This window comes from Pelobates fuscus, chromosome 2, assembly GCF_036172605.1.
Source record: "Pelobates fuscus isolate aPelFus1 chromosome 2, aPelFus1.pri, whole genome shotgun sequence".
NCBI lineage: Eukaryota > Metazoa > Chordata > Amphibia > Anura > Pelobatidae > Pelobates > Pelobates fuscus.
Genome location: NC_086318.1, coordinates 199,343,009 through 199,369,891, shown reverse-complemented (window position 1 = coordinate 199,369,891; position 26,883 = coordinate 199,343,009). Strand labels below are relative to the sequence as shown.

The following is a 26,883-nucleotide window of genomic DNA, read 5'->3' as shown; positions in this document are numbered from 1 at the left end:
CGGCGTGGGAAAGCTTTATATAGGAGTTGGAAAAATTGCACTGTGATGCAATTTTTTGGAAGTTTGTGTTTTTGTAGTAGGAGTAATGCTAAGGGATTATTTATTTTACCATTACTACAATCCTTTAAACCATTACAAATATTAACTCTTTTTGAACTTCTGACTACGTGGTGCTCCTGTATTGCACATAGCTCACACTCATCAGCTGGTCACCCAGTCATGTTTAAAAAAAATCTTGAAACTATTACACATAATTGATTTAAAATTGTAAAATGACCTAATGCAGTATGTTTCTTGTACTTTATGAATGAAAGTGCATAATCAGAACCCATTCCAAAGCTAAACAATTTCCTCTGACACAACTTCCTAAATGCCAGGAATCCCAATCGTCACAATTACTTCCGTCCTTGATTCAGACAGTGGATTGTTTAAAAGAGCAAAAAAGCTGTCATTTCCTTGTATTAGGGTGCATAAGGAAACTGTGTAGTGATCTGGCTGGTTGAGATAACACCAGGGAAGAGTCCTTCAGGAAGTCAATGGGCTAATTCCATTAAACCTTCAGGAACTATTGCATTTCACAGAATAAACCAGGGAATGATGTCACAAGTGTGCAAAATCCACCACCTAAACCAGTGTAGACATTAATTTCCCAAACATTAAGTCAACCTCATGGCCAAATGATTACCATAAAAAAAACGTTCAGACCTGGTCAAAACATATTAATCAAAAAGTTGGGAGATTTACAGTGTTTTGATTTCATCACAATTTATATAGTACTTGGCTATATGCCGGTAGAAAGACTTCCACCCTTAGAATAGAAACAGCACCATTCTGACGATACCCAAAAAGGTAAAAACTGTACAGTCCATGACTGGATGGATGAATGAAACAAGATTTATTGGAATCTCTGTGCCTAAGGATGTACCTGGCATATGAAGATGATGTGCAACAGTAAATTTTCAAACATTAAATATTCAAATACTTAACATCTTTAACGTATTGTTTTGCTCTGAATGTCTCGGTATATACTTTTAGATCTCATACTCTGTAATTTCAAACTTGTTTAATTCCTAGTTTCACCACATCTCTTACTATGCCATTTGAACAGTTGTGTATAATCCAGACGGTACTACAAACAAGGGGTTTATGACCACATCTTTGTATAGTTTCTTTTCACAATCATTTTTACTAAACCTATTTACACTCTAGTTTCAAGACGATATTTATGCTGTACACACAGCTCTTTGAAGATATATACTTGGTAGACGTTCTGCTACATTGATATGCAATGACACTTCAGCTGGGCTAATGAGCTCCATATAGGACAGTGGTAGCCCACAGACCGCTTTCTAGCTGTGTTTGAACCAATGCTCCTATGATGCTTAGTTGGCCCACATAAAGCCGTTATTCACTGCCAAAATTGATTACCCTTAGAGAAATACTGTACTCACTGTAATAACACCATCTAGACCTACATCTGTACCACCTCCTAAGTTGTCCCAAAGCTTAATTTGAAGGCTTGGAAGAGGAAGTGTGGCTTCAAGTCATGCCTCCAATATTTGGATATGACATACTGGGACATCACGTGCGCAGAGTCATCATGGTCTTCCTTAGAGAATCATTGCATGCAGTGATTCTTTATGGCAGAATCGCAGGCACATCGCAACAAGAACCACACATGCACCTATGTTCCACCAATGCTCACCTATTACATTGGTCAGTCATACTGGAGACATGACATAATGCAGGGAGGAGGTTGTGGCCGTGCCAAGGGAGACACTGCTCTTGAGCAAACAGGAGTTCTTGGATTCATTTTGTTTAATTTATCATTTTTGTTTATTTACAAGGATAATGGGCCTAAAATTAGATGAAGCGTCAGTACTGAGGCTTTAGGAATACAGATACTTCACAATTCTCAATAAAAAGTCATTTGTTTTTCTTCCGAATTTAGTAAATGCAATACTTGTTATAAGAAATGGTCTGTATTAGTTTACAATTATTGGAAAAATATTAAGGTGAAATGTAATTGAACTGTGTCACAACAGACAAATATCTATGTAGACGTTTACATTATAAGACAGCAAGAATTTTAGTTCTGAACCTTAAAATTAATAGAAATTATGAGGGGCACCTTAAATTCCCAAGTGGAGTGTTCTTTTAGCTGGCAGAGATCCAAGATATGACTAATCGCAAAGCCAGTCAGATCTGCTTTAAAAGATTAGGATAGCTGGGTGGTTAACTGTAGGCAATCTTATCCTGTCCATGACAAACACTATTGCACGGCTAGAAATATTGAGCTAAAATTATTTGAATAGAGAAAGGTAAGTTGGGGGAGGGAAGGTGGAGAAAAACCCATGAGGTGCTCTAGTTAATAAACAATGCTGTCCACTGCTTCAAGTATTGATTCAAGCAAGTTGTTCTGCATTGGATTCAGGAAGCAAACTGGATAGAAAGAGGACTGCAAAGGGGCCATGTGAGCTTGCTAGAAATGGCTCAAGGCAAGGAGTAATGGCTGTATCATAAATTACACAATCAAAACTCCCAAAAACAAAACTAATCTAACACCACTGACTTTAAATCTACTTAACTTGTTTTGCCTTTCACTCTATAATACAAATTCACATGCTTCAATGACCTTGGTAATGCTCAAAATTCAATTTAAAATAATAAACGCGTGAAAACAAACACAAACATTACTTAGACCACCAGTACATATGTCTTACGTCCTTACTAGCAGCACTCAAAACATGACTCTACCTGACGTCCTTTTTTGGGAAGTTTCACTTTTAAAAGCCAGGTATAAAGATGCAGCTCAGACACTGCAAATTCTTCATAGCTTGCCAACATGCATATATATTAAAATGAAAAAAGTGCAAATGGTGTTATCCCATATTCATTCATTTTTTTCCTGTATGTTTGAATTCCACTGCTAAGTAATGCATGTTCTGTGTGTGCCCTCAATTCCTTATTTTCTTCCCAAATAGTGTATTTGAGCACATTTTAATAAATAAATCGTTTGTTGAACAATACTGAACACACAATAAATGCAAATAAGGCAAATTTAAAAAAAAAACACAAACAAGAAAACAATAGCCTGATTTGTCATCACTTTGCAAATTTTGTTTGCAGCAGCGACTAAATAAAATGTATAAACTACTTCAAAAGTAGTGACACACCAATCGCTATAATCTCCTATGGTCCATGTATGGTGCAAAGAGGTCCTCTATTCCTGTACACATTGTCTTATAACTGCAGCAAAATGATGTACCATGGATTTATGTCTATGGTAAGATAACAGAGATAAGAAACCTAAAATACATATAAATGTTGGGTAGTCCAATATGACTGTGCACAAAAAAAAATTAATTAAAAAAAATCAGATTCTGTAACAGACAAAAAAAAAAATATCTTCTGAAACTCTTGTATATACACTGATCAGCCGCAACATTAAAACCACTGACAGGTGAAGTGAATAACATTAATCTTATCACTACCATGGCATCTGTCAAGGGGTGGGGTATATTAAGCAGCAAGTGAACAGTCCTTTCTAGAATGACATGTGTTGGAAGCAGGAAAAATAAGCAAGTGAAAAGATCTGAGTGACTTTGACAAGGGCCAAATAGTGATGGCTAGACGACTGGATCAAAGCATCTCCAAAAAGGCAAGTCTTCCTGGCATGCAGTGGTTAGTACCTACCACCAATAGTGGTGCAAGGAAGGACAACCAGTGAACAGGCATCAGGGTCATGGGGGCTAAGTCTCAATGATGCAAGTGGAAAACAAATGCTAGTTTGTCTGGTCCAATCACACAGGAGAGCTACTGTAGGTTAAATTGTGTAAAAATGTAATGCTGCCCATGATGGAAAGGTGCCAGAACACACAGTTCACATTTTGAGACTTTGCAGCCCCATATTCCACTGACGAAAAACACCTTCAATGAGGATGTGAGTGTCAGAGCTGGACGATAAAGCAATGGAAGAAGGTTGCCTGGTGTGATGAATCACATTATCTTTCAGATCAAGTGGATGGCTGTGTGTGCATGGGTCATTAATATGGGGAAGCAAGATCAGCAGGATGCACTATACAAGGAAGGCAGGCCAGCAGAGACCGTATAATGCTCTGAGCAATGTTCTGCTGGGAAACCTTGGATCCTGGCATTTATATGGATGTTACGCTGACATGTAAAATCTATCTAGAGCTTGTTGCAGACCACATACAACCCAACAACAAATCTGATCCACGAAGGCCCCGTCACACAACTGGCAGGACGTAAAGGATCTGCTGCTATGTTTTGGTGCCAAATACCACGGGACACGTTCAGAGGTCTTGTAAAATCCATACCTCGATGTGTCCGTTATTTTGGCAGCACAAGGAGGACCTGCACAATATTAGGTAGGTGGTTTTAATAGTATTGCAAATCAGAGTAGTTTGCCATTATTTGGTTCTTTTAAAGATACATGTTTGATTACTCAAGTCTCTGACAACAGGTTGCCTCTATAGTAAATATGATGACAGCAAGAACAGGCAAGAGAATTTTTTAACTTACCGTTCCCACTAGAGGATATATGAATCCAGCACCAATGCTTGCTCGTACATCACTGATGGGCAGTATGAAGCCAGTGGGTACTCCTTTCTTCTCTGGCTGATGTGACAAAGACAGATGTGTCTTAGCCATGCAGATTGGAAGGTTATCAAAGCCCTAATCCAAGGAAACATGTGAAGAATTGCATTAGACAGCAAGCATTTATAATACAAGTATTTAACAAACCAATTTCTATAATGTATTAATAAATATATATTACTTTCACCAGCACATCCTCCTGCATGGCAAACACAGAATAGAATCATTTACAACAATGGTACCAGTGAACTCATCATTTTAAAACACTGATCTAAGTAATTTTGGGTCCTAGTTTCCCTTAGTAGGTTCTCGATACAACAAGTTCAAGGCTGCATCTAACGGAGAATCATGGGAGGGGACAAAAAAATATTTTATGATATTTGATGAATAATTTTTGCAGTTGACTAGGGACAGTTTTCAAATCTTATTAGACACCACGTTGGTCAAGTTGGTTCTAAATACTAAATGTGTTCTACAAAACGGAAACCATTTTTTTCTACATGAATTACAGCTCTATAATATTTTTCTAGAATGCGAATTGGGCTACTGGAAGATTCAAGTTATCTTTTGGACTCTTCTGGCACATATTCCTTCCACCATGACTAATTTCCAAGAAGGGTATATACAGAGGAAAATGTATTTTGTGTTAAAAACAGCAAACCTCTAATCCCAATATCTTAATTTGTGGCTACCGGGTTTATTTTTTTTCCCCCATTGATTTTCAGCAATAGATGCCAATTAATGCCAAAGATATTATTATGTATAATATATTAATTTTAAACGTAAATTTGTTATACCTCGGTCAGAAATAAAACTTTTTTCACTTAGAGATTATATTATTATTTTAATTTAGAAACTAAAATAGAAGTTAAAGGAACACTCCAGGCACAAAAACAACTTCATCTAAATTAAGTTTTTATGGTGCCAAGACGTATTCTTCCCTCCGGCGCTGTTCTCAGCTCCCTCCCCCATTCTGCCCCAGTGGAATCCAGCTTTAGAAATTTCACTTTCAGGAGGCGCAGAGTACCGCCGAGCAAGGGTTCTGCTGATTGATTTGCTAAGAGCGTCAGCTGGCCGCTATCAGACAGTGACCCCATTCACAAAACTGTTTTGGAAAGAAACATCAATAAAAATTTTATACTCAGGTGCTGCAAACATATGGATATATGTAATTTAATTATATTTTATTTAAAAGTGTTCTAAAAATAAAAGCTAGACATTTAAAAGAATTTAAGGGAATTAAATTATCCAATATATCAAAAAAAACAAAAAAAAACCTGTTTCCAGATAACACTGGTCACATTCCAGATTCAATTAAAGTGAAATATAATCAAGTTAGAAAACAACTGACCAAGATTAGTGATGGCGCTCAGGATATGCACAGCAAAGGAACATACAGTCTGCTGGTTAGAGTATGACTATCATCCGATGTTTTAAGTAATTAAATTACTAATATCCAAATAAACAAACAAAATTATGCTTATCTCTCTGACATTTTCTGAACATATGACGATACAAAATCAAATTTCAGGATCAGACAAAATGTTGAATCACATTTCCCATTCTGCTGAAGAAGCTTAATGACTGAAGGATCTCTGTCCAATGGATACAACCACCACTTGTACATTTGTTAAATCTGAATCCTCAACATATAAGGTCTCCAATATCAAGGCAGTGCACTGAACAAATACGCAAACATACAAAACAAATGAATCAACTTCGCAAATAAACATAATAAATGAATGATCCCACTTTGAAGTCAAAGGCCTGATCGGTCCAAGTTGACATGACTTGAAGGAGAGGCAAGTGGTCATCATGAGAAAAGTAGAAGCCACTAATTAGTGTTTAACAGTTAATCAAATTATTGATTTAAATATAATTTAGCAGCTCGTATGAGAAAAAGTATGAGAGTATTAAAGTGACACTATAATCACCAGAACAACTACAGCTTATTGAATTTGTTCTGGTGAGTAGAATAATTACCTTCAGACTTTTGCTGTAAACACAGTTTGTTTCAGAGAAAATGCAGTGTTTACATTACAGCCTAGTGATAACTTCACTGGCCACTCCTTAGATGGCTGTTAGAGATCCTTCCTGGGTCATGGCTGCCTAAAATGCATCCAAACATTTAGTATCTCCTCATAGAGATTCATTGATTCAATTCATCTCTATGAGGAGATGCTGATTGGCCAGGGCTGTGTTTGAATCATGCCGGCTCTGCCCCTGATCTGCCTCTTTGTCAGTCTCAGCCAATCCTATGGGGAAGCATTGTGATTGGATCAGGCTACCACTTCTGACTATGTCAGCAGGCAGTGGGCAGGTCTAAAAAGGAAACAGGGACAAAGTAAGCAGCTGCAGACTTGTATACAAGTACGATTTTACTATATTTAGGGAGGCATGAGGGGAACAGGGTGGCTAGATGGTGGTTTTAACCATATAGGGTCGGGAAAACATGTTTGTAGTGATCCTTTAAAATATGTTGTTCTATCTGAAAGGAAGAAAATGTGTAGATTTGTAATCTATAACCTTGCCAAGTTTATGAATTACACTTCCCATGATGCTCTGCCAAGCTGAATTTAATGCACACCTTTTTTGGAAAATAAAGTTTCCAAAATTTGAACGCGCATTAGATTTCATGGCACATTACATTCGGGCCAAAATTCGAAATATTCCAGCGATCTCACACAGGCAAATTAAAACAGGTAAATTTTATTCTGGCAAATTCACACAGGCAAATTACGTTCCTGAAAGAGAGTTTAAGAAAGAATAAACTTAACATGTAACACTAAAATTTAAATACAGTGGGACCTCGGTTTACAAATTTAATGCGTTCTCCGGGACATTTCTTATTGCGAAACATTTGTAAACCGAAATGCGGTTTCCCATAGGAATGCATTGAAAACCAATTAATCCGTTCTGGAAGTCAGAAAAAAGTCAAAATTAGCCGGCATGGAAACCAACCCACAATGCAGAACACACAATAAAAGGCATGCAAACGACGAAGCTCAGCTCCCTACCTTTCCACAGCTTGAGAAATTAACCAAAAAGTCCCAAAACAACTGAAAAACATTTCCAGAATGGATCCAAAACTCAATGCAAAAGCCTCTCCAACACCTCCACACTTGACGCCACGTGCTACCCACAGGCTCCAGCATGCAGGGGACGGTGCTATAAACCTCCCAGGTGCAATGCATCCTGGGAAAACTTGCTTTGTATTGCGAATTTTTTTTTGTAAACCGAGGCATTATTTTCAATGGATTTTCATTTGAAAACCGAAAATGATGTTAACCGAGGTGTTTGTAAACCGAGGTCCCACTGTACCATCAATGTTATTATGGTTGTATAGTAGTATAAATGCAAAAAAGATTAGAGTAAATATGGTATAATTGAGAAATAGCTTGTGTAGTCGGATCAGTCATTTGGTCTATATTAAGAGGACACAAGGCTCCTTCCTTTCTCAGCTTAACATTGCTTTTAAATGGCAACATTCATCATTCTACCCACCCCCCCCTCCACTCCACTCCCATCAACTACCTTTAGTAGGCCCATTTGCAAAGTTGCAAAGTTTTGCAAAATACTAGTTTAGAAGCTATCAGCTTCATATTTGACAAGACACCCCCTCTGTTGAGACACTTTTTGAAATGTTAATTGAAGCTAAACATGGTAAGAATGGCCAATTTGTAAATTGGAAAAAACATTTAATCTGTTTTAAAAGATTTAGTTTTAAAGAACATTCCAGTGACATATCCATTTAATACAAATGTATGTAAAAAGAAAGGTAACAGTTGCTTCAGCTTTCATATAAAAATGGCAGTCCACCAGTCTGGAGCATCTTAGTTTGCCAATAACGCAATTTCAGACTAAGACAAAACCAATGTACATAATAAGCTGCAATACAGGTCATTAAAACTGTAATTGCTACTATCAGCAAGGCATATATTGGCGTTGGTGATACTATTTGGTATCAAATAGTTCCTAAATAAGAACTCTGACTTTTATTCCAAATAGGTTTTGGTATCTAGCTAGGTAGTCACCTCCAAGGGATGTTGTAGGACTAGCAATAGTTGAAGAGACAATCCAACTGCATATTTATTTGGTAACTCCACTTACCTGTTGAGTATAAACTTCTATTTTGGACTGGGCCTTAGGGGAAAGTTCAATATCTGCAGCACCATATACTTTCTGAGCTATTGCTCGGATTTTCTCAGCAATAGGCAGCTAGAAAGGGAAAAAGGAAATATTAAAGAAATCTGAAGCCACCCACTTGTGAAATTGTTAACTATATAATTAAATAAATCCAGATGTCGATTATCACAGGTTTATTGATAACACTTGCTAATATACAAAATGTAATGTTTTTGTAATGCTTTTAAAATAAACCAACAATTCTTGGAAATCTATAATCACTTGGAAGTCTATGAAGGTGGTATAAAATATCCCAATTGTTACAGTGGTACCAGGGTTAGATTATAATGTAACACTAGACCTAAGCTTACTTATTGATTGAGAAATTGGCCCATTGTGATTGAACTTGCTCACTTCCAAACCGATTTGTCCATCTGCCTCTATACTATACAGGGTGGCTGGAGCATGGTAGCTGTAGGACATGCTAGCTAGCCACAGTGTGCATTTGAGATGGCATGCCAAGTGCCAGCCCAAGCAGTCACTAAATCGACACCAGAACATGCATTAATTGCTTAACCACAACGCAAATGTGTACATTGGGGACATTAAAGTGGGGAAAATAGTATTTAGTAAGTTGTCATTCTGTTGGATAACAATTTAAATGTGCTTCCAGCAAGCACAGAACTTTAAACCACATCTTTAGTACAGTTAATTCTAATCTTGACCTTGAGAATTAGAAATGTTTTGCTACTAAACAAAACAGACTACCCTCTCAAACGAATCCTCAAATCTGTTGTGTGGGAAAACCGTATCCAGCTTAAAGAGGTCCTGACAATCACACTGAAATTCCAACCCAGTCAAGAGAAATACAGAGACAGTAGGGACTACTTTGTCTCTGTATACTCCCTCCGTCTGACTTTTAGACACCGGGTGGGTCAATCCTGACAGCCATCACCAGTGACGCCTGCAGGGAATTGTTTCTGTCTACAGATGATCACACAGGATTCCCCATAGACCTCAATGCTTTACTCTCGGCCACGTGAAAAATGGTGTCCAGTAGGGATGTGCATGGGTAAAAAAATTAGGTTTGGTTCAGAAATTCGGGTAAGTAAAAAAAAAGTGTCTGCTTTGGCAATTTGGACCAATGGCATTCGGTTTGGCACTTCCGAAATTCGGAACTTCGGCAATTCGGACATTCGTAAGCATCCCTCTCTTGCTTTGCCACTTTTCAGAAATCCAAAGCACTTTGCCACCACAACCACTTACACATCTGTAGGGTTCTCTAACCCTAACCACCACATCCATACGGCTCCCAGTACCCGGACTGCCACCTCAACCAACTACACATCTATTCCCGGTGCCAGGAATTAGCATATTGGTCAAGATTTCTGTCATCATTCATGTAATTTTCCCTCCCTCTCTTGTTTTGCCACTTTTCAGAAATCCAAAGTGCTTTGGCAATTCAATCGGACATTTGTAAGCATCCGAATTTCATGAAATTCGTCCAAATGTACATTCGGAACGAAACGAATTGCACAGGTCTTGTGTCCAGATGAACTTTCCCGTAATCATGTTTCTCAATTCTGCAATGCTTAAATTTCAGACACTTCAGGAATGCCAATGAACAGTGTTAAAAGTGCTCACCGGCATCAAAAAGATGGCATTTCTGTCATCAAATATGGCAAGTTCTAGCTTTTCACATGGCTCTGGTCAAGCACATATTAGTGCAGACAAACCCAGAATATTGTCAGCAACACTAAGAATGTGTGATCAATATTATCTACCTCTTGCTAAAAACCTCTTTTAGTGCCATATAGATCTACAGATACACTCATGGGGTTGACACTATTGATTTCCTGTAGACAGATATGGAAATTTAATGTGCAGTGTAATGCTCAACTTTTAATTTTTTTCTGTTATCCCTAACATCAGTGCATCCCATACTTTCCCAGCGAGCACCTGCTGGGGGAGTAACACCGTGACAGGGAGCGAAAAGACTGCCCGTCACTCAATCTATGGCATGAGACCCTGTGTACCACTAGCACACAGGTCTAATATTGAGGATTTCATTGACAGGCAAGGGAGGGACTATATTTTTTTAAACAGCTGTAGATAAACATTTATATATTTGCTAACATTTCTGCTAGCACAATGTATAGATGGAATTCAATGTTCTTAAATATACATTTATTTTATATACACTTTAATATAATACACATTTATTAATAATACATGCACGTTTATATATAATGTGTGTATAAATACTACGTTTATATATAATGTGTGTATAAATATTACTACAAATCACATGAATTGAGTGAAACTATTTAGATATTTTCATCCTTTTAAGCATGCTCATTGACACACACTTCACAGACAGATACTTACATTCTCAATGACAAAAACACTGAAACACACACACCCTTACTGACAGGCACAGACACATTCACATACATAGACATTCTTTCACACACACTCACAAAGTAGATTTATAGTGGGATTTTTGGGGGTTTGTTTTTTTAAACACACCCTGCCTCCCTACCTTTGGGAGAGCTGTTGGGGACCCTCTGTGCTTTTCCCTGGGGTCCAGTGTGAGGCTGCTGATCTTGCTCTGTTCCCTTGCATGCCGTTTATTGATGCTGGGGCCAGAGTGACATCATATCGAGGGTCCCAGCATCACCACAGAGCATGCAAGGGAGCAGAGCAAGAAGATCATAGGTCTCTCACCAATCATGCTCAGCTTCCCCCCGGACACTGCACACTTGGGCAGAGTAGGCACTACGCTACGCTGTCTGAACACATGACTACCTGCATCATATGGGCCTTTAAGTGGCCAACCTGCCAACCAGTCAGCCAGCAAGCCAGCTAATGGGTCCCCCTGACAAGTGAAACACACATTCTGTACCTCAGCCACCCCTGTTGTTTCGTCTCTTATATAACTTGTTATGATAAAGAAGCACAGGGACAACTAATTGGATGTGAAAAGAAAACCAGCCTGTTTGGATGAGAATGAAAAGAAAACATTTTAAGGGGAGAGGGGAGACTATGATGAAATCAGATGCTATTTGGGATAAAGTGCTAAACAAGGAGTAATGAGCATGGAAACCAATAGAATGTCTCAACTATGGGAGGATTCATCATAACAAAGCGCATGCTATTCTGGGTGCAAATAACTAGAGTGTTTTATTTGTGTTTATTTTTTACATGTAGGTTTTGTTCCCTCTTGTTGGCATAGCCAAAAAGCACTAGTTTCACGTGTACAAATCATTGTGTGCACTTCCTGTGAGAGGCCTATGGCTTTCAGGACTAAAATAATCTACATTGAACAAAATTATAAACGCAACACTTTTGTTTTTCCATGAACTGAACTCAAAGATCTAAGACTTTTTCTATGTATACAAAAGACCTATTTCTCGCAAATATTGTTCACAAATCTGTCTAATTCTGTGTTAGTGAGCACTTCTCCTTTGCCGAGATAATCCATCCACCTCACAGGTGTGGCATATCAAGATGCGATCGGCGTATGCGACAACGTGTTCCAGGTCCTGCCAATATCCAGCAACTTCGCACAGCCAATGAAGAGGAGTGGACCAAAATTTCACAGGCCACAATCAACAACCTGATCAACTCTATGCAAAGGAGATGTGTTGCACTGTGTGAGGCAAATGGCGGTCACACCAGATAATGACTGGTTTTCGGATCCTCCCCCCCACTCACCACCCTCCTATACAGTAAAACTGCAAATTTTAGATTGACCTTTTATTGTGGTCAGCCTAAGACACACCTGTGCAATAATCATGCCACACCTGTGAGGTGGATGGATTATCTCGATAAAGGAGAAGTGCTCACTCACACAGATTCAGACAGATTTGTGAACAATATTTGAGAGAAACAGGCCTTTTGTGTACATAGAAAAAGTATTGGATCTTTGAGTTCAGCTGATGAAAAATGGGGCAAAAACAAAAGTGTTGTGTTTAAAATTTTGTTCAGTGTAAGTATTATTTGATGCAACAGACAAGTTTACAATGAGCTGACATTCTGAACGGCTGTACAACTGGTACTTGAAAGGATTTATTTTAAAAATACAAGGCAAAATATTGGTTGACCAAAGAAAATCAGGTGCTATTCTGGGGCAAAGTACAAAAAAAAAAAAAAAAAAAAAAAAAAAAAAAAAAGAAGGAGCAATCATCACTGAAACCAAGAGAATTTCTCAACATGTTGCTTTGTGCGCAGAATTACACCCTTTTCACCTTGGCAAACCTTCCCTGCGGTCTTTAAAAATCTGACAATATAACATCATTACAAATAGGGTATTTACCCAGAGCACTGGGAGGCACAGATGCAGATGCTATAGAATTAAATTCTTACTTTAATGGGGGTTGCAATCTACAGCATCTTGAGTGTCAGTACCCCAAGTAACCTCTAACTCAATCCCAATTACCCCAAGAGCGACATTTGAAACCGTTGCAATGATAATTAGTGATGTCCTGAACGGTTCGCTGGCGAATAGTTCCTGGCAAACATAGCTTGTTCGCAACGGATGGCGAACATATGCGATGTTCGGTCCGCCCCCTATTCGTCATAATTGAGTAAACTTTGACCCTGTACCTCACATTCCAGCCAATCAGCAGCAGACCCTCCCTCCCAGACCCTCCCACCTCCTAGACAGCATACAATTTAGATTAATTCTGAAGCTGCATTCTTTTTTTTTTTTTTTTGACAGAAGTGTGTTATATTTGAGCATGCTAGGCTGAACGTGCGTATATCAGCTAGTTGCACTGAGGGTATGAGTATATAGAAGTACATTGTTGTGAAAGATGGCTGTCATGTTTAGGGTGTAGCTTGCACAGTGGCTCCACCACTAGTTCTAAATCAAGTGTGAGTCGCCCCCATAAGATGAGACTAGTGAATAACATAATACATGAACGGTTAAGGTAAAGGCATGTAAGGAACTACGACAAACTCTTTAGGAGGTGAAATAATGACATGTTTAAACGCTTGCTACTTTACGATTAGTTAATGTGCAGAGAGCAGTTCATGTGATCAAGGGCATGGTGTGGAGGATAGACTATAGTGGGACATGCTTGGCAGGCTGCTGTTTACTGCTTGTGCTCATCCGATCCCTTCTGGGCAGCAGGTGCAGACCCTGGGAGTCCCTGATACCTGGAACAACAAAGGCAAGTCTCTGGCTGAGTGCCGGGTTCGCGGCTTGAGGTGGTGGAAGCTTGTTTTGTCAGGTGGTCGATCTGTCCCGGTGGTGCTTCACGTCCGGTGCGGGATTGTGGTGGCGAGTGCTTGACGTGGGGCAGGCTCTGCATTTCTGTTTGTGCCTTTGGTCCCGTCTTTGACGCCTTTTGCGTTGGTGGATTTTAATGGGGACTGCTTCGCTTAGCTGTGGTGGAGCTTGTTGGGGCTGTGGTGGAGCTTGCTGGGGCTTCCTGCTGGTTATTTGCTTCCAAAATTGATTAAAGAGTCTGTTCAGCTTAGACTCAATATCCTGCCATGCTTTGCTGGCACCAGGAGGACACACGGCTGCCGCCATATTGGGAGAGTCGCAGATGAGTATGTCAGCCTGGGCGGCTGTGCTCTGTGCGTCCATTAGTTTCAGACAGCCTCTCAGGGGTGGACCGGGATAACCCCCACCGGTCCGAGGGGGGGGGGGGGGGGCGGTAACAGAGCTCCTGCCAGGAAGTAGCTGCTCCTGGGCATCCCAGGATCGGCAGCCTCTCCCGCCTGGTGGGCACCAGGCCACACTTGCCACGCGTAGGTAAGTAAGACTGTAGAGTTGCTGACCGCTATTAAGCATGTCGGGTCGGTCAGGTAGGAGCAACATTGCTGGGTCATCCCCTTCTGGGGTGAAATTCGCTTGTTGATAGCTGCTTAAAGTGAGACATGGGTGTAGGAACCGGGGGGGAAATCATGCGGGGGGGGCAGGTTATGGGGAAATCCCCCCCAGCTCCGCCGACCCCCTCATGCTGCAGCCGCCCGAGCGCCCTGCAGAGAGCCTCAAGCGGCTGCAGCTTTGCCCGGGCTGGTGCGTCCAGCCCTGAGTGTGCACTTCCTTTTAGTCCGGCCGGGTACAGGAAACAAAATCTCCTTGTACCCGCGGACCATACAGAGCTCGGCCACGCTACAACATAGGTAGGGGAGGTGGGAGGAAAAGAATGACAAAGGAGGGAGGGGGAGAAAGAGTGACAAGGGAGGGAGGGGGAGAAAGAGTGACAAGGGAGGGAGGGGGAGAAAGAGTGACAAGGGAGGGAGGGGGAGAAAGAGTGACAAGGGAGGGAGGGGGAGAAAGAGTGACAAGGGAGGGAGGGGGAGAAAGAGTGACAAGGGAGGGAGGGGGAGAAAGAGTGACAAGGGAGGGAGGGGGAGAAAGAGTGACAAGGGAGGGAGGGGGAGAAAGAGTGACAAGGGAGGGAGGGGGAGAAAGAGTGACAAGGGAGGGAGGGGGAGAAAGAGTGACAAGGGAGGGAGGGGGAGAAAGAGTGACAAGGGAGGGAGGGGGAGAAAGAGTGACAAGGGAGGGAGGGGGAGAAAGAGTGACAAGGGAGGGAGGGGGAGAAAGAGTGACAAGGGAGGGAGGGGGAGAAAGAGTGACAAGGGAGGGAGGGAGGGGGAGAAAGAGTGACAAGGGAGGGAGGGGGAGAAAGAGTGACAAGGGAGGGAGGGAGGGGGAGAAAGAGTGACAAGGGAGGGAGGGAGGGGGAGAAAGAGTGACAAGGGAGGGAGGGAGGGGGAGAAAGAGTGACAAGGGAGGGAGGGAGGGGGAGAAAGAGTGACAAGGGAGGGAGGGAGGGGGAGAAAGAGTGACAAGGGAGGGAGGGAGGGGGAGAAAGAGTGACAAGGGAGGGAGGGAGGGGGAGAAAGAGTGACAAGGGAGGGAGGGAGGGGGAGAAAGAGTGACAAGGGAGGGAGGGAGGGGGAGAAAGAGTGACAAGGGAGGGAGGGAGGGGGAGAAAGAGTGACAAGGGAGGGAGGGAGGGGGAGAAAGAGTGACAAGGGAGGGAGGGAGGGGGAGAAAGAGTGACAAGGGAGGGAGGGAGGGGGAGAAAGAGTGACAAGGGAGGGAGGGAGGGGGAGAAAGAGTGACAAGGGAGGGAGGGGGAGAAAGAGTGACAAGGGAGGGAGGGGGAGAAAGAGTGACAAGGGAGGGAGGGGGAGAAAGAGTGACAAGGGAGGGAGGGGGAGAAAGAGTGACAAGGGAGGGAGGGGGAGAAAGAGTGACAAGGGAGGGAGGGGGAGAAAGAGTGACAAGGGAGGGAGGGGGAGAAAGAGTGACAAGGGAGGGAGGGGGAGAAAGAGTGACAAGGGAGGGAGGGGGAGAAAGAGTGACAAGGGAGGGAGGGGGAGAAAGAGTGACAAGGGAGGGAGGGGGAGAAAGAGTGACAAGGGAGGGAGGGGGAGAAAGAGTGACAAGGGAGGGAGGGAGGGGGAGAAAGAGTGACAAGGGAGGGAGGGAGGGGGAGAAAGAGTGACAAGGGAGGGAGGGAGGGGGAGAAAGAGTGACAAGGGAGGGAGGGAGGGGGAGAAAGAGTGACAAGGGAGGGAGGGAGGGGGAGAAAGAGTGACAAGGGAGGGAGGGAGGGGGAGAAAGAGTGACAAGGGAGGGAGGGAGGGGGAGAAAGAGTGACAAGGGAGGGAGGGAGGGGGAGAAAGAGTGACAAGGGAGGGAGGGAGGGGGAGAAAGAGTGACAAGGGAGGGAGGGAGGGGGAGAAAGAGTGACAAGGGAGGGAGGGAGGGGGAGAAAGAGTGACAAGGGAGGGAGGGAGGGGGAGAAAGAGTGACAAGGGAGGGAGGGAGGGGGAGAAAGAGTGACAAGGGAGGGAGGGAGGGGGAGAAAGAGTGACAAGGGAGGGAGGGAGGGGGAGAAAGAGTGACAAGGGAGGGAGGGAGGGGGAGAAAGAGTGACAAGGGAGGGAGGGAGGGGGAGAAAGAGTGACAAGGGAGGGAGGGAGGGGGAGAAAGAGTGACAAGGGAGGGAGGGAGGGGGAGAAAGAGTGACAAGGGAGGGAGGGAGGGGGAGAAAGAGTGACGAGGGAGGGAGGGGGAGAAAGAGTGACAAGGGAGGGAGGGGGAGAAAGAGTGACAAGGGAGGGAGGGAGGGAGGGAGGGAGAGAAAGAGTGACAAGGGAGGGAGAGAAAGTGTGACAAGGGAGGGAGGGAGGGAGGGAGGGAGAGAAAGTGTGACAAGGGAGGGAGGGGGAGAAAGTGTGACGAGGGAGGGAGGGAGGGAGGGGGAGAAAGTGTGACAAGGAAGGGAGGGAGGGAGGGGGAGAAAGTGTGACATGGGAGGGAGGGAGGGAGGGGGAGAAAGTGTGACAAGGGAGGGAGGGAGGGGGAGAAAGTGTGACAAGGGAGGGAGGGAGGGAGGGGGAGAAAGTGTGTGTCAGGGTACCTGAGGCCTCTACCTCTAAAGGAGGTAGAGACTTAGTAATTTATCCGTCCAAACGAGCTGTTTCCTTCGTTCCTCGCGGTTCATCCAGTCACTTAAACACCGACCGCGAGGAATCCACGTCCTTTTCTAGCGGGACGCTCAATACGTGACGTCATGGCGCTATCACGAGCAACCTGCCACTCAAGTGTCCGATATCCAATCGGTACTTGTCAGAGGCGTGTCCTTCATCCGGAGCCAGGGTATTTAAGCTTACTTCTCACTTCAGCACATTGCCCTGTCGTGGTTCTAGCTTGTCTAGTCACTCAGTGCTCTGGTATTCTAGTTTGCTCTATTTGGTTTTGACTCGGCTTGTTGTACTACCCTGCTTCTCTGTTATCCCTTGACCCGGCTTGTCTCTCGCTTATCTGTCTTCTCGTTCCCTCGACCTCGGCTTGTCTCTGACTATTCTCTATTACTCTCGGTACGTTAGTCCGGCCATTCTAAGGCCCGGTATACGTACCTTTCCACTCTTTGTACCCTGCGTGTTGGATCCCTGTCCCGATCCTGACATTACGACAGGGCCAATGGATCCTGCAGGTACAAACAGTCAGCTTGGTTCTTCGGATCCCAGGTTTGACGCCATGGAGCATAGGATGGATCAGATGGCTTTGGCACTACAGGCACTTTTGTCTCGTGCTAGTAATCCACCTGAGGAGACACGTACTCCTTCTATTTCTCCTGCAGTCTCAGGTCTAGAGGTAGCCACTGTAGGTGCTTCTTCCCGTATTACCCCACCAGTACGTTATGGCGGGTCACCGGAGAAGTGTCGTGGTTTTCTGAACCAGATTAGCATCCATTTCGAATTACAACCCCGCTCTTATCCTACAGATAGAGCGAAGGTTGGATTTGTTATTACTTTACTCATTGAGAAAGCTCTGAGATGGGCCAATCCTTTATGGGAGAATGATAATCCACTAGTCTATAATTATAATGCCTTTGTAGCTGCGTTTAGAAGAACTTTTGACCCTCCTGGTAGAAAGGTCAATGCAGCTAGATTACTATTGCGCCTTAGACAGGACAATCGAACACTTGTGGATTATGCACTAGAGTTCAGGTCCTTGGCGGCAGAAGTTAAGTGGAACGAACAGGCTTATATAGATGTGTTTCTGAATGGGTTATCAGATGTAATTCTTGACGAGGTCGCTACTAGAGAACTCCCTGAAAATTTGGAGGATTTAATTTCTTTTATATCTCGTATTGATGAACGCCTAAGAGAGAGGCAGAACACTCGAGATAGGACCCGTAGACCCTCCTTTAAACTAGCGCCTACCTTTCAAAATTCTGAGTTCGAAGACTTACGTATTTCTGAACCTATGCAGATAGGCAGTACTCATCTCACAGAGAGGGAGAGACAGTACAGGAGAAGGGAGGGTTTATGTATGTATTGTGGAGTCAGAGGTCATTTACGCCTAAATTGTCCCAATCGTTCGGGAAACGCTCGCACCTAAGTTTCTCTAGAGGACAGTCCTTGGGTGTTTCTACTTTGTCCTCTATTCACAACTACAAAGAGCTCAGGCTTCTGTTACCCGTTTCTTTAAAGTGGGAGAAGGGAGTAGTTAAGACTATGGCACTAATCGATTCTGGAGCTGCTGAGAGCTTTATAGATCAGGGTTTTGCTGCCAAGCATGCTATTCCATCCCAGTTAAAAGAGACACCACTGGCTGTTGAGGCCATCGATGGTAGACCATTACTTGAGCCTGTTATTTTCCATGAGACCATGCCGATTAACTTAACTGTTGGCATCCTACATAGAGAGGACATATCCTTACTGCTCATTTCTTCTCCGTCTATTCCCATAGTCCTGGGGTACTCCTGGTTGAGGAGACATAACCCTATTATTAATTGGGAGTCAGGGGAGATAGTTTCGTGGGGACAGAATTGTCAAGAAAAATGCTTGCGGAAGGTCTCACCTCTCGGATTAACCAACACATCGGCTAACTCTGACAATCCTACAGAGACACAAATTCCGTCTCAGTATCTAGATTTAAAGGCAGTATTTGACAAAAAGAAAGCCGATACCTTACCCCCACACAGGTCCTTTGATTGCAAAATTAACCTACTCCCTGGTACCATGCCCCCCAGAGGTCATGTATACCCGTTATCTATGAAAGAGAACTCAGTTCTAGAGGAGTATATTCACGAAAATTTAGACAAGGGATTCATTAGGAGGTCCTCCTCCCCTGCCGGGGCTGGATTTTTTTTTGTTAAAAAGAAGGATGGTTCTTTGAGACCTTGTATTGATTATCGAGGCCTAAATAAGATAACCATTAAAAATGCCTACCCGATTCCCTTGATCACCGAACTCTTCGATCGTTTGAAGGGCTCTACTATTTTCACCAAGTTAGACCTCAGAGGGGCATATAACTTGGTGAGAATCCAGCAGGGACATGAGTGGAAGACGGCATTCAATACTCGATGTGGCCACTATGAATATACTGTTATGCCTTTTGGGTTATGCAATGCACCAGCTGTATTCCAGGATCTGATAAATGAGGTTCTTAGGGAATTTCAGCAAGATTGCGTCATTGTATACCTAGATGATATACTCATACATTCTAGTGAGATTGAGACTCATCACAAGCAAGTCAGGAGGGTTTTGCACAAGCTTCTCCAGCATGGCTTGTACTGCAAGTTGGAGAAATGTAGCTTTGATCAAACCCAGGTAACCTTTCTCGGCTATGTGATCTCTGGGGAAGGATTTAAGATGGATCCGGATAAGCTCCAGTCCATTCTAGAGTGGCCTTTACCCAAAGGTCTTAAAGCCGTACAGAGATTTATTGGTTTTTCTAATTATTATAGGCGCTTTATTAAGGGCTATTCTTCAATTATCGCACCTATCCCTGCCTTTTCTACTTGAGGTAGACGCATCAGAGACTGGTTTAGGTGCTGTCCTATCTCAGAGGTTGGGTGTTGATAAACCATTACATCCATGTGGATTTTTCTCTAAAAAATTGTCCGGTACTGAGAGCAGATATGACATTGGTGACAGAGAGTTACTAGCGGTTATCAAGGCTTTGAAAGAGTGGAGACATTTATTGGAAGGTACATTACATCCTGTTACCATTCTAACAGACCACAAAAATTTGTCTTATATCGGAGAGGCCAAGCGTTTGTCCTCCAGGCAGGCTCGTTGGTCGTTGTTTCTTACCCATTTCAATTACGTTCTGACTTACAGACCTGGCTCAAAGAATTCTAAAGCCGATGCGCTATCTCGCCAATATGAGCCTTCTGCTTCAGTCGAACCACTTTTGTCCTCCATTGTACCCAAATGCAATATTATTGCTAATACCAGTCTCAAAATTCATTCTCCGCTACTTGACCAGATCTTGAAGTCACAACATCTAGCTCCCGGAAACACTCCTGAGGGAAGAAACTTTGTTCCCCCTGAACTTCAACTGGAGCTCTTACAATGTTTTCACGAAAGTAAAGTAGCTGGCCATCCTGGTATTCGCAAGACATACTCTCTGATATCCAAGGATTTCTGGTGGCCTTCACTACGAAAGGATATTGAGGAGTTCGTCGCAGCTTGTGAGACTTGTGCCAAGACTAAACAACCTCATGCATCTCCATGTGGTCTGTTACACCCCTTGGACATTCCTGAGAAACCTTGGTCCTGTTTGTCCATAGACTTTATCGTTGATTTGCCTGCTTCCAAGAGACAGACTGTTATTCTCACGGTGGTGGATAGATTTACTAAGATGGCCCATTTCGTGCCATTACCTAAACTTCCGACTTCTCCTGAATTGGCGGAGATTTTTGCGAGAGAGGTTTTTCGCCTACATGGGATTCCTTCGGAGATTGTTTCTGATAGAGGTTCTCAATTTGTCTCACGTTTCTGGAGATCCTTTTGTTCTCAAATGGGTATCAAATTGAACTTCTCCTCTGCCTATCACCCTCAGTCTAACGGAGCTGCTGAACGTACCAATCAAAAGATCGAACAGTATCTACGTTGCTTTGTTTCCGAACACCAGGACGATTGGGTCGGTCTGATTCCTTGGGCGGAGTTCGCACACAATAACCTTGTTTGTGATTCAACTCGCTCTAGCCCTTTCTTCATGAACTATGGCTTTCATCCTTCGATTTTTCCTTCGGTTTCCTCTTCTCAGGGGATACCGTCGGTTGATGATCATGTCGCCAACCTGAAGAAATTATGGGATCAGACTCGGCAAATTCTGTTACATAATTCCTCGTTGTTCAAGAAACACGCTGACAAGCATAGAAAAGCGGCTCCTGTCTTTGTTCCTGGGGATAGGGTATGGTTGAGTACTAAGAATATTCGCCTAAAAGTTCCATCTATGAAATTTGCTCCTCGCTACATAGGCCCTTACAGGGTCCTCACTCGTATCAACCCGGTTGCGTATCGCCTTGCTCTGCCACCTGCCTTACGCATTCCTAACTCTTTTCATGTCTCCCTGTTGAAACCTCTTATTTGCAACAAGTTCTCCTCTAAGGTTTCCTCACCTCGCCCTGTCCAGGTGGAGGGTCGGGAAGAGTACGAGGTCAGCTCCATCATTGATTCCAGAATTTCAAGGGGTAAATTGCAATATCTGGTCAACTGGAGGGGATATGGTCCTGAGGAGAGGAGTTGGGTACCTCAGGAGGACGTTCATGCTTCTCGCCTTCGCAGAGCATTTCACCTTCGCTTTCCATCTCGTCCCGGTTCCTTCCGCCCGGTGGGCGTATCTGAGAGGGGGGGTACTGTCAGGGTACCTGAGGCCTCTACCTCTAAAGGAGGTAGAGAGTTAGTAATTTATCCGTCCAAACGAGCTGTTTCCTTCGTTCCTCGCGGTTCATCCAGTCACTTAAACACCGACCGCGAGGAATCCACGTCCTTTTCTAGCGGGACGCTCAATACGTGACGTCATGGCGCTATCACGAGCAACCTGCCACTCAAGTGTCCGATATCCAATCGGTACTTGTCAGAGGCGTGTCCTTCATCCGGAGCCAGGGTATTTAAGCTTACTTCTCACTTCAGCTCATTGCCCTGTCGTGGTTCTAGCTTGTCTAGTCACTCAGTGCTCTGGTATTCTAGTTTGCTCTATTTGGTTTTGACTCGGCTTGTTGTACTACCCTGCTTCTCTGTTATCCCTTGACCCGGCTTGTCTCTCGCTTATCTGTCTTCTCGTTCCCTCGACCTCGGCTTGTCTCTGACTATTCTCTATTACTCTCGGTACGTTAGTCCGGCCATTCTAAGGCCCGGTATACGTACCTTTCCACTCTTTGTACCCTGCGTGTTGGATCCCTGTCCCGATCCTGACAGTGTGACAAGGGAGGGAGGGAGGGAGGGGGAGAAAGTGTGACAAGGGAGGGAGGGAGGGGGGGGGAGAAAGTGTGACAAGGGAGGGAGGGAGGGAGGGGGAGAAAGTGTGACAAGGGAGGGAGGGAGGGAGGGAGGGGGAGAAAGTGTGACGAGGGAGGGAGGGGGAGAAAGTGTGACGAGGGAGGGAGGGGGAGAAAGTGTGACGAGGGAGGGAGGGGGAGAAAGTGTGACGAGGGAGGGAGGGAGGGAGGGAGGGAGGGGGAGAAAGTGTGACGAGGGAGGGAGGGAGGGGGAGAAAGTGTGACAAGGGAGGGAGGGAGGGGGAGAAAGAGTGACAAGGGAGAGAAGGAGGGGGAGAAAGAGTGACAAGGGAGGGAGGGGGATAAAGAGTGACAAGGGAGGGAGGGGGAGAAAGAGTGACAAGGGAGGGAGGGGGAGAAAGAGTGACAAGGGAGGGAGGGGGAGAAAGAGTGACAAGGGAGGGAGGGGGAGAAAGAGAGTGACAAGGGAGGGAGGGGGAGAAAGAGAGTGACAAGGGAGGGAGGGGGAGAAAGAGAGTGACAAGGGAGGGAGGGGGAGAAAGAGAGTGACAAGGGAGGGAGGGGGAGAAAGAGAGTGACAAGGGAGGGAGGGGGAGAAAGAGAGTGACAAGGGGGGACGGAGGGGGAGAAAGAGAGAGTGACAAGGGAGGGGGAGTAAGTGACAAGGGAGGGGGAGTAAGAAAGTGACAAGGGAGGGGGAGTAAGAAAGTGACAAGGGAGGGGGAGTAAGAAAGTGACGAGGGAGGGGGAGTAAGAAAGTGACGAGGGAGGGGGAGTAAGAAAGTGACGAGGGAGGGGGAGTAAGAAAGTGACGAGGGAGGGAGGGGGAGAAAGAAAGTGACAAGGGAGGGAGAGAGATTGACATCCATCACACACACACACACACACACAATCACACAATCATGCAACCCTTACACACACTCAATGCACCCCTTACAGACGCACACACTGCATCCCGTACATACACAGAAACACACCTTGCAGCCCTTACACATACAAACACAGATTCACACAATGCATTCCTTACACACATATCAGGACATCCCCTACACACTCCATCCCCTGTGAACAAACTCATTGGTGGAACATGAAGGTGAACCATGGGACCCAGACCTTGAGCTGTGTAAAGGGCACCCAAAAAATGGAGCTGCTTCCCGTTCTCCCAGAAAATAGATTTTTGTGACCACAGTTACAAACAGCCTCCAGAGAGCCTGTTCTACACCAGACCAGTGGAGCCAGACTGCAGCTAGAGCCCATCATCATCCTCATCTGGTTGTAAATGGGCAATCTAGCATTATATTCGTGGCACTAATGTCTAATTTACCTCACATTAAAGAAACACTATAGTCCCCAGAACCACTGCAGCTTAATGTAGTGGTTCTGGTGTCTATAGCCTGTCCCTGCAGGCCTTTTAATGTAAACACGGCGGCACTCCAGCATGGCGTTTGTTAACATGGCAGAAAAATAATTGGAAAGGGTTAGGGGGGCTACTAATAAGGACAGGGGGAGAGGGGTAAGTAGAAAAATAATTGGAAGGGTTTAGGGGGGATACTAATATGGATGGGAGGAGGGGGGATGTAGCAAAATGATTGGAAGGGGTTAGGGGAGTACTAATATGAAACGAACGGGTAGGGTGGGTTCTAATATGCATGGAAGGGGTTAGGGGGTACTAATATGCATGGAAGGGGTTAGGGGGTTACTAATATGCATGGAAGGGGTTAGGGGGTTACTAATATGCATGGAAGGGGTTAGGGGGTTACTAATATGCATGGAAGGGGTTAGGGGGTTACTAATATGCATGGAAGGGGTTAGGGGGTTACTAATATGCATGGAAGGGGTTAGGGGGTTACTAATATGCATGGACGGGGTTAGGGGGTTACTAATATGCATGGACGGGGTTAGGAGGGTACTAATATGCATGGAAGGGGTTAGGAGGGTACTAATATGCATGGAAGGGGTTAGGGGGTTACTAATATGCATGGAAGGGGTTAGGGGGTTACTAATATGCATGGAAGGGGTTAGGGGGGTACTAATATGCATGGAAGGGGTTAGGGGGGTACTAATATGCATGGAAGGGGTTAGGGGGTTACTAATATGCATGGAAGGGGTTAGGGGGTTACTAATATGCATGGAAGGGGTTAGGGGGGTACTAATATGCATGGAAGGGGTAGGGGGTTAATATGCGTGGAAGGGGTAGGTGGGGTTCTTTTGTGCATGGAAGGGCTATGGGTGGTTCTAATATTCATGGGAAGGGTAGGGGTGGTTCTAATCAGGAGGATCTCGGCGCTGTATCCGGGTAAGTAAAACCCCTTCCCTGTAGTGACCCTTTAATGTTATTATTTAATAATTTATATAGCAACTGCAAATTCCGTAGCGCTGTACAATGGGATAAACAACTCCTAGTTTACGGAATAAGAATATACCCGGCGAGTAAAAATGCTATCCCCCCCCAGATTTTTTGGGGTTCCTACGCCCATGAAGTGAGATATTGAGGGAGCTCACACAAAGTGAGTCTTTCCTCCATGACAGCTAGGCCCCGCCCCCCGGAAGCTGCATTGTTAGGGAGAGGAGGGACAGTGTAGCTGCTGCTGATTTAATGGGGAAATCGATAGCTAGGCTAGTGTATTCAGTGTCCACTACAGTCCCAAAGGACTCATCTGATCTCTGCTGTAAGGACAGCACCCCAAAAAGCCCTTTTCAGGGCTAGAACATCAGTCTGCTTTTTTTTGTTCCTGTGTAATTTAATTGCAGTTGACAGGTGGTGTTTCAGGCTCACAGCGTATACTGTGCCCACTTGCCCAGTGCCACCACTCATATCTGGTGTCACAATAGCTTGCATTTAAAAAAAAAAAAAAAAAAAAAAACTTTTTTGACTGTAATATAATAGCAGTCAGTTGTACGTTTCAGGGCCTGCCAGGGCACAGTGTCACACCAGTGCAACTCATATCTGGTGTAACAGTAGTGTACATTAAAAAAATACAGGGGGCTTGTCACCTTTCAGGGACCCTTGGTGTTGTACGTGGCTGGGTGGAGGAAGAGACCTTCAATGACATCAGTGAGGACAAGGAACGGGACATGGCTAGCTTGGTATCCAACCTTGTGCAAATGTGGAGTTTGCGGTTGTGCAAATGGACTGTTTGCGGTGCGTTAAACGGGGAGTTTGGTCTGTCACTGTGAAGCGGGCGTAACCCTTACACTAACTTATGTTTTAAAGCACGTTATTCCAAACAATTTAGGAATGTTAGGTGATTTATGCCCTTCATGGAATAAAACCAGACTCTGCATCAACTATGTAATTTTCCATGGGAGTTTTGCCATGGATCCCCCTCCGGCATGCCACAGTCCAGGTGTTAGTCCCCTTGAAACAACTTTTCCATCACTATTGTGGCCAGAAAGAGTCCCTGTGGGTTTTAAAATTCGCCTGCCTATTGAAGTCTATGGCGGTTCGCTCGTTCGCGAACATTTGCGAAAGTTTGCGTTCGCCGTTCGCGAACGGAAAATTTTATGTTCGCGACATCACTAATGATAATGCATTTTTATAAAGGTAACTCAACTTCAGCTTTTCTCAAACTAAGCAAGATATTTCAAAAGCAGAGTGTTAAGAGACGTTTTGAGTGGAAACCTCAATAAAAAATATGCCTGCAGCTAAACTGAAGGTTTCTCAACCATTTTTTTCCCTATGTCTTTGCAGATCTTAGTTTCATCATCTTCATAAAACTAACAAATCTGGTTTTCATTAGCGTAAGTATGTCAGGATAAGGTGACGGCAGCCCTTCTCAATGTTGATGGAATACAACATTTAGCAAACTGTAGACAGAGGACTGCTGTTTCCCAGTGTCTTTAATAGACCAGATGTTATAGTTGTACTTTGTACAGTACCATTTATTAAACCTCATTGGGCCTGTAACAGATCAGAAATGCTAAGACATGCAGTTTTTATGAATGCTGGTGGTGGGGAGGAGTGACTATTTCAAATAAGTATTGTGGAACATGACAATTTCTATACATTGCCTGACATTCCTAAAAACGGGCAAAGGCACTTGAAGTTAATTGACCTATTTCACATTCCAGCCCACCATCCCTAATCCCACTTCCGCCAATTTTACAATATATGCTTTGTTTAAGGAGGAAAAACATACACAACATAGGGGGCTAGGACTGATCATGATGTACTGTACTGATAATCGCTTTCATAATGCCTAGTGATCATATATCCAACAGCAAACCTTTTTAAAGCCAATTCCACATCTCTTGCCATTCACACAGGGAGAAGAATAGGCAGACCTATCTGGTCTGTAACACTACAATGTGATATTCTGTGAGGAGGAGGGAACCGCGGGGAGAGAGGGAAAGAGCAAAAGAGGAGAGAGTGAGGAAAGAGGGGGAGGAAGAAGAGAGA

General features: G+C 44.1%; 1 protein-coding gene across 1 annotated transcript in view; it reads right to left on the bottom strand.

The window, feature by feature from the left end:
- MTHFD1L (methylenetetrahydrofolate dehydrogenase (NADP+ dependent) 1 like) overlaps positions 1-26,883 on the bottom strand; it is a 180,002-nt gene that overhangs the window by 54,408 nt on the left and 98,711 nt on the right. Inside the window, exons 25-26 of the mRNA XM_063443094.1 lie at positions 8,731-8,838; positions 4,546-4,698 (exon numbers count right to left, since the gene is read on the bottom strand). Coding sequence (XP_063299164.1) covers positions 4,546-4,698; positions 8,731-8,838 — 261 coding nt within the window. The remainder of the gene's footprint in view (positions 1-4,545; positions 4,699-8,730; positions 8,839-26,883) is intronic.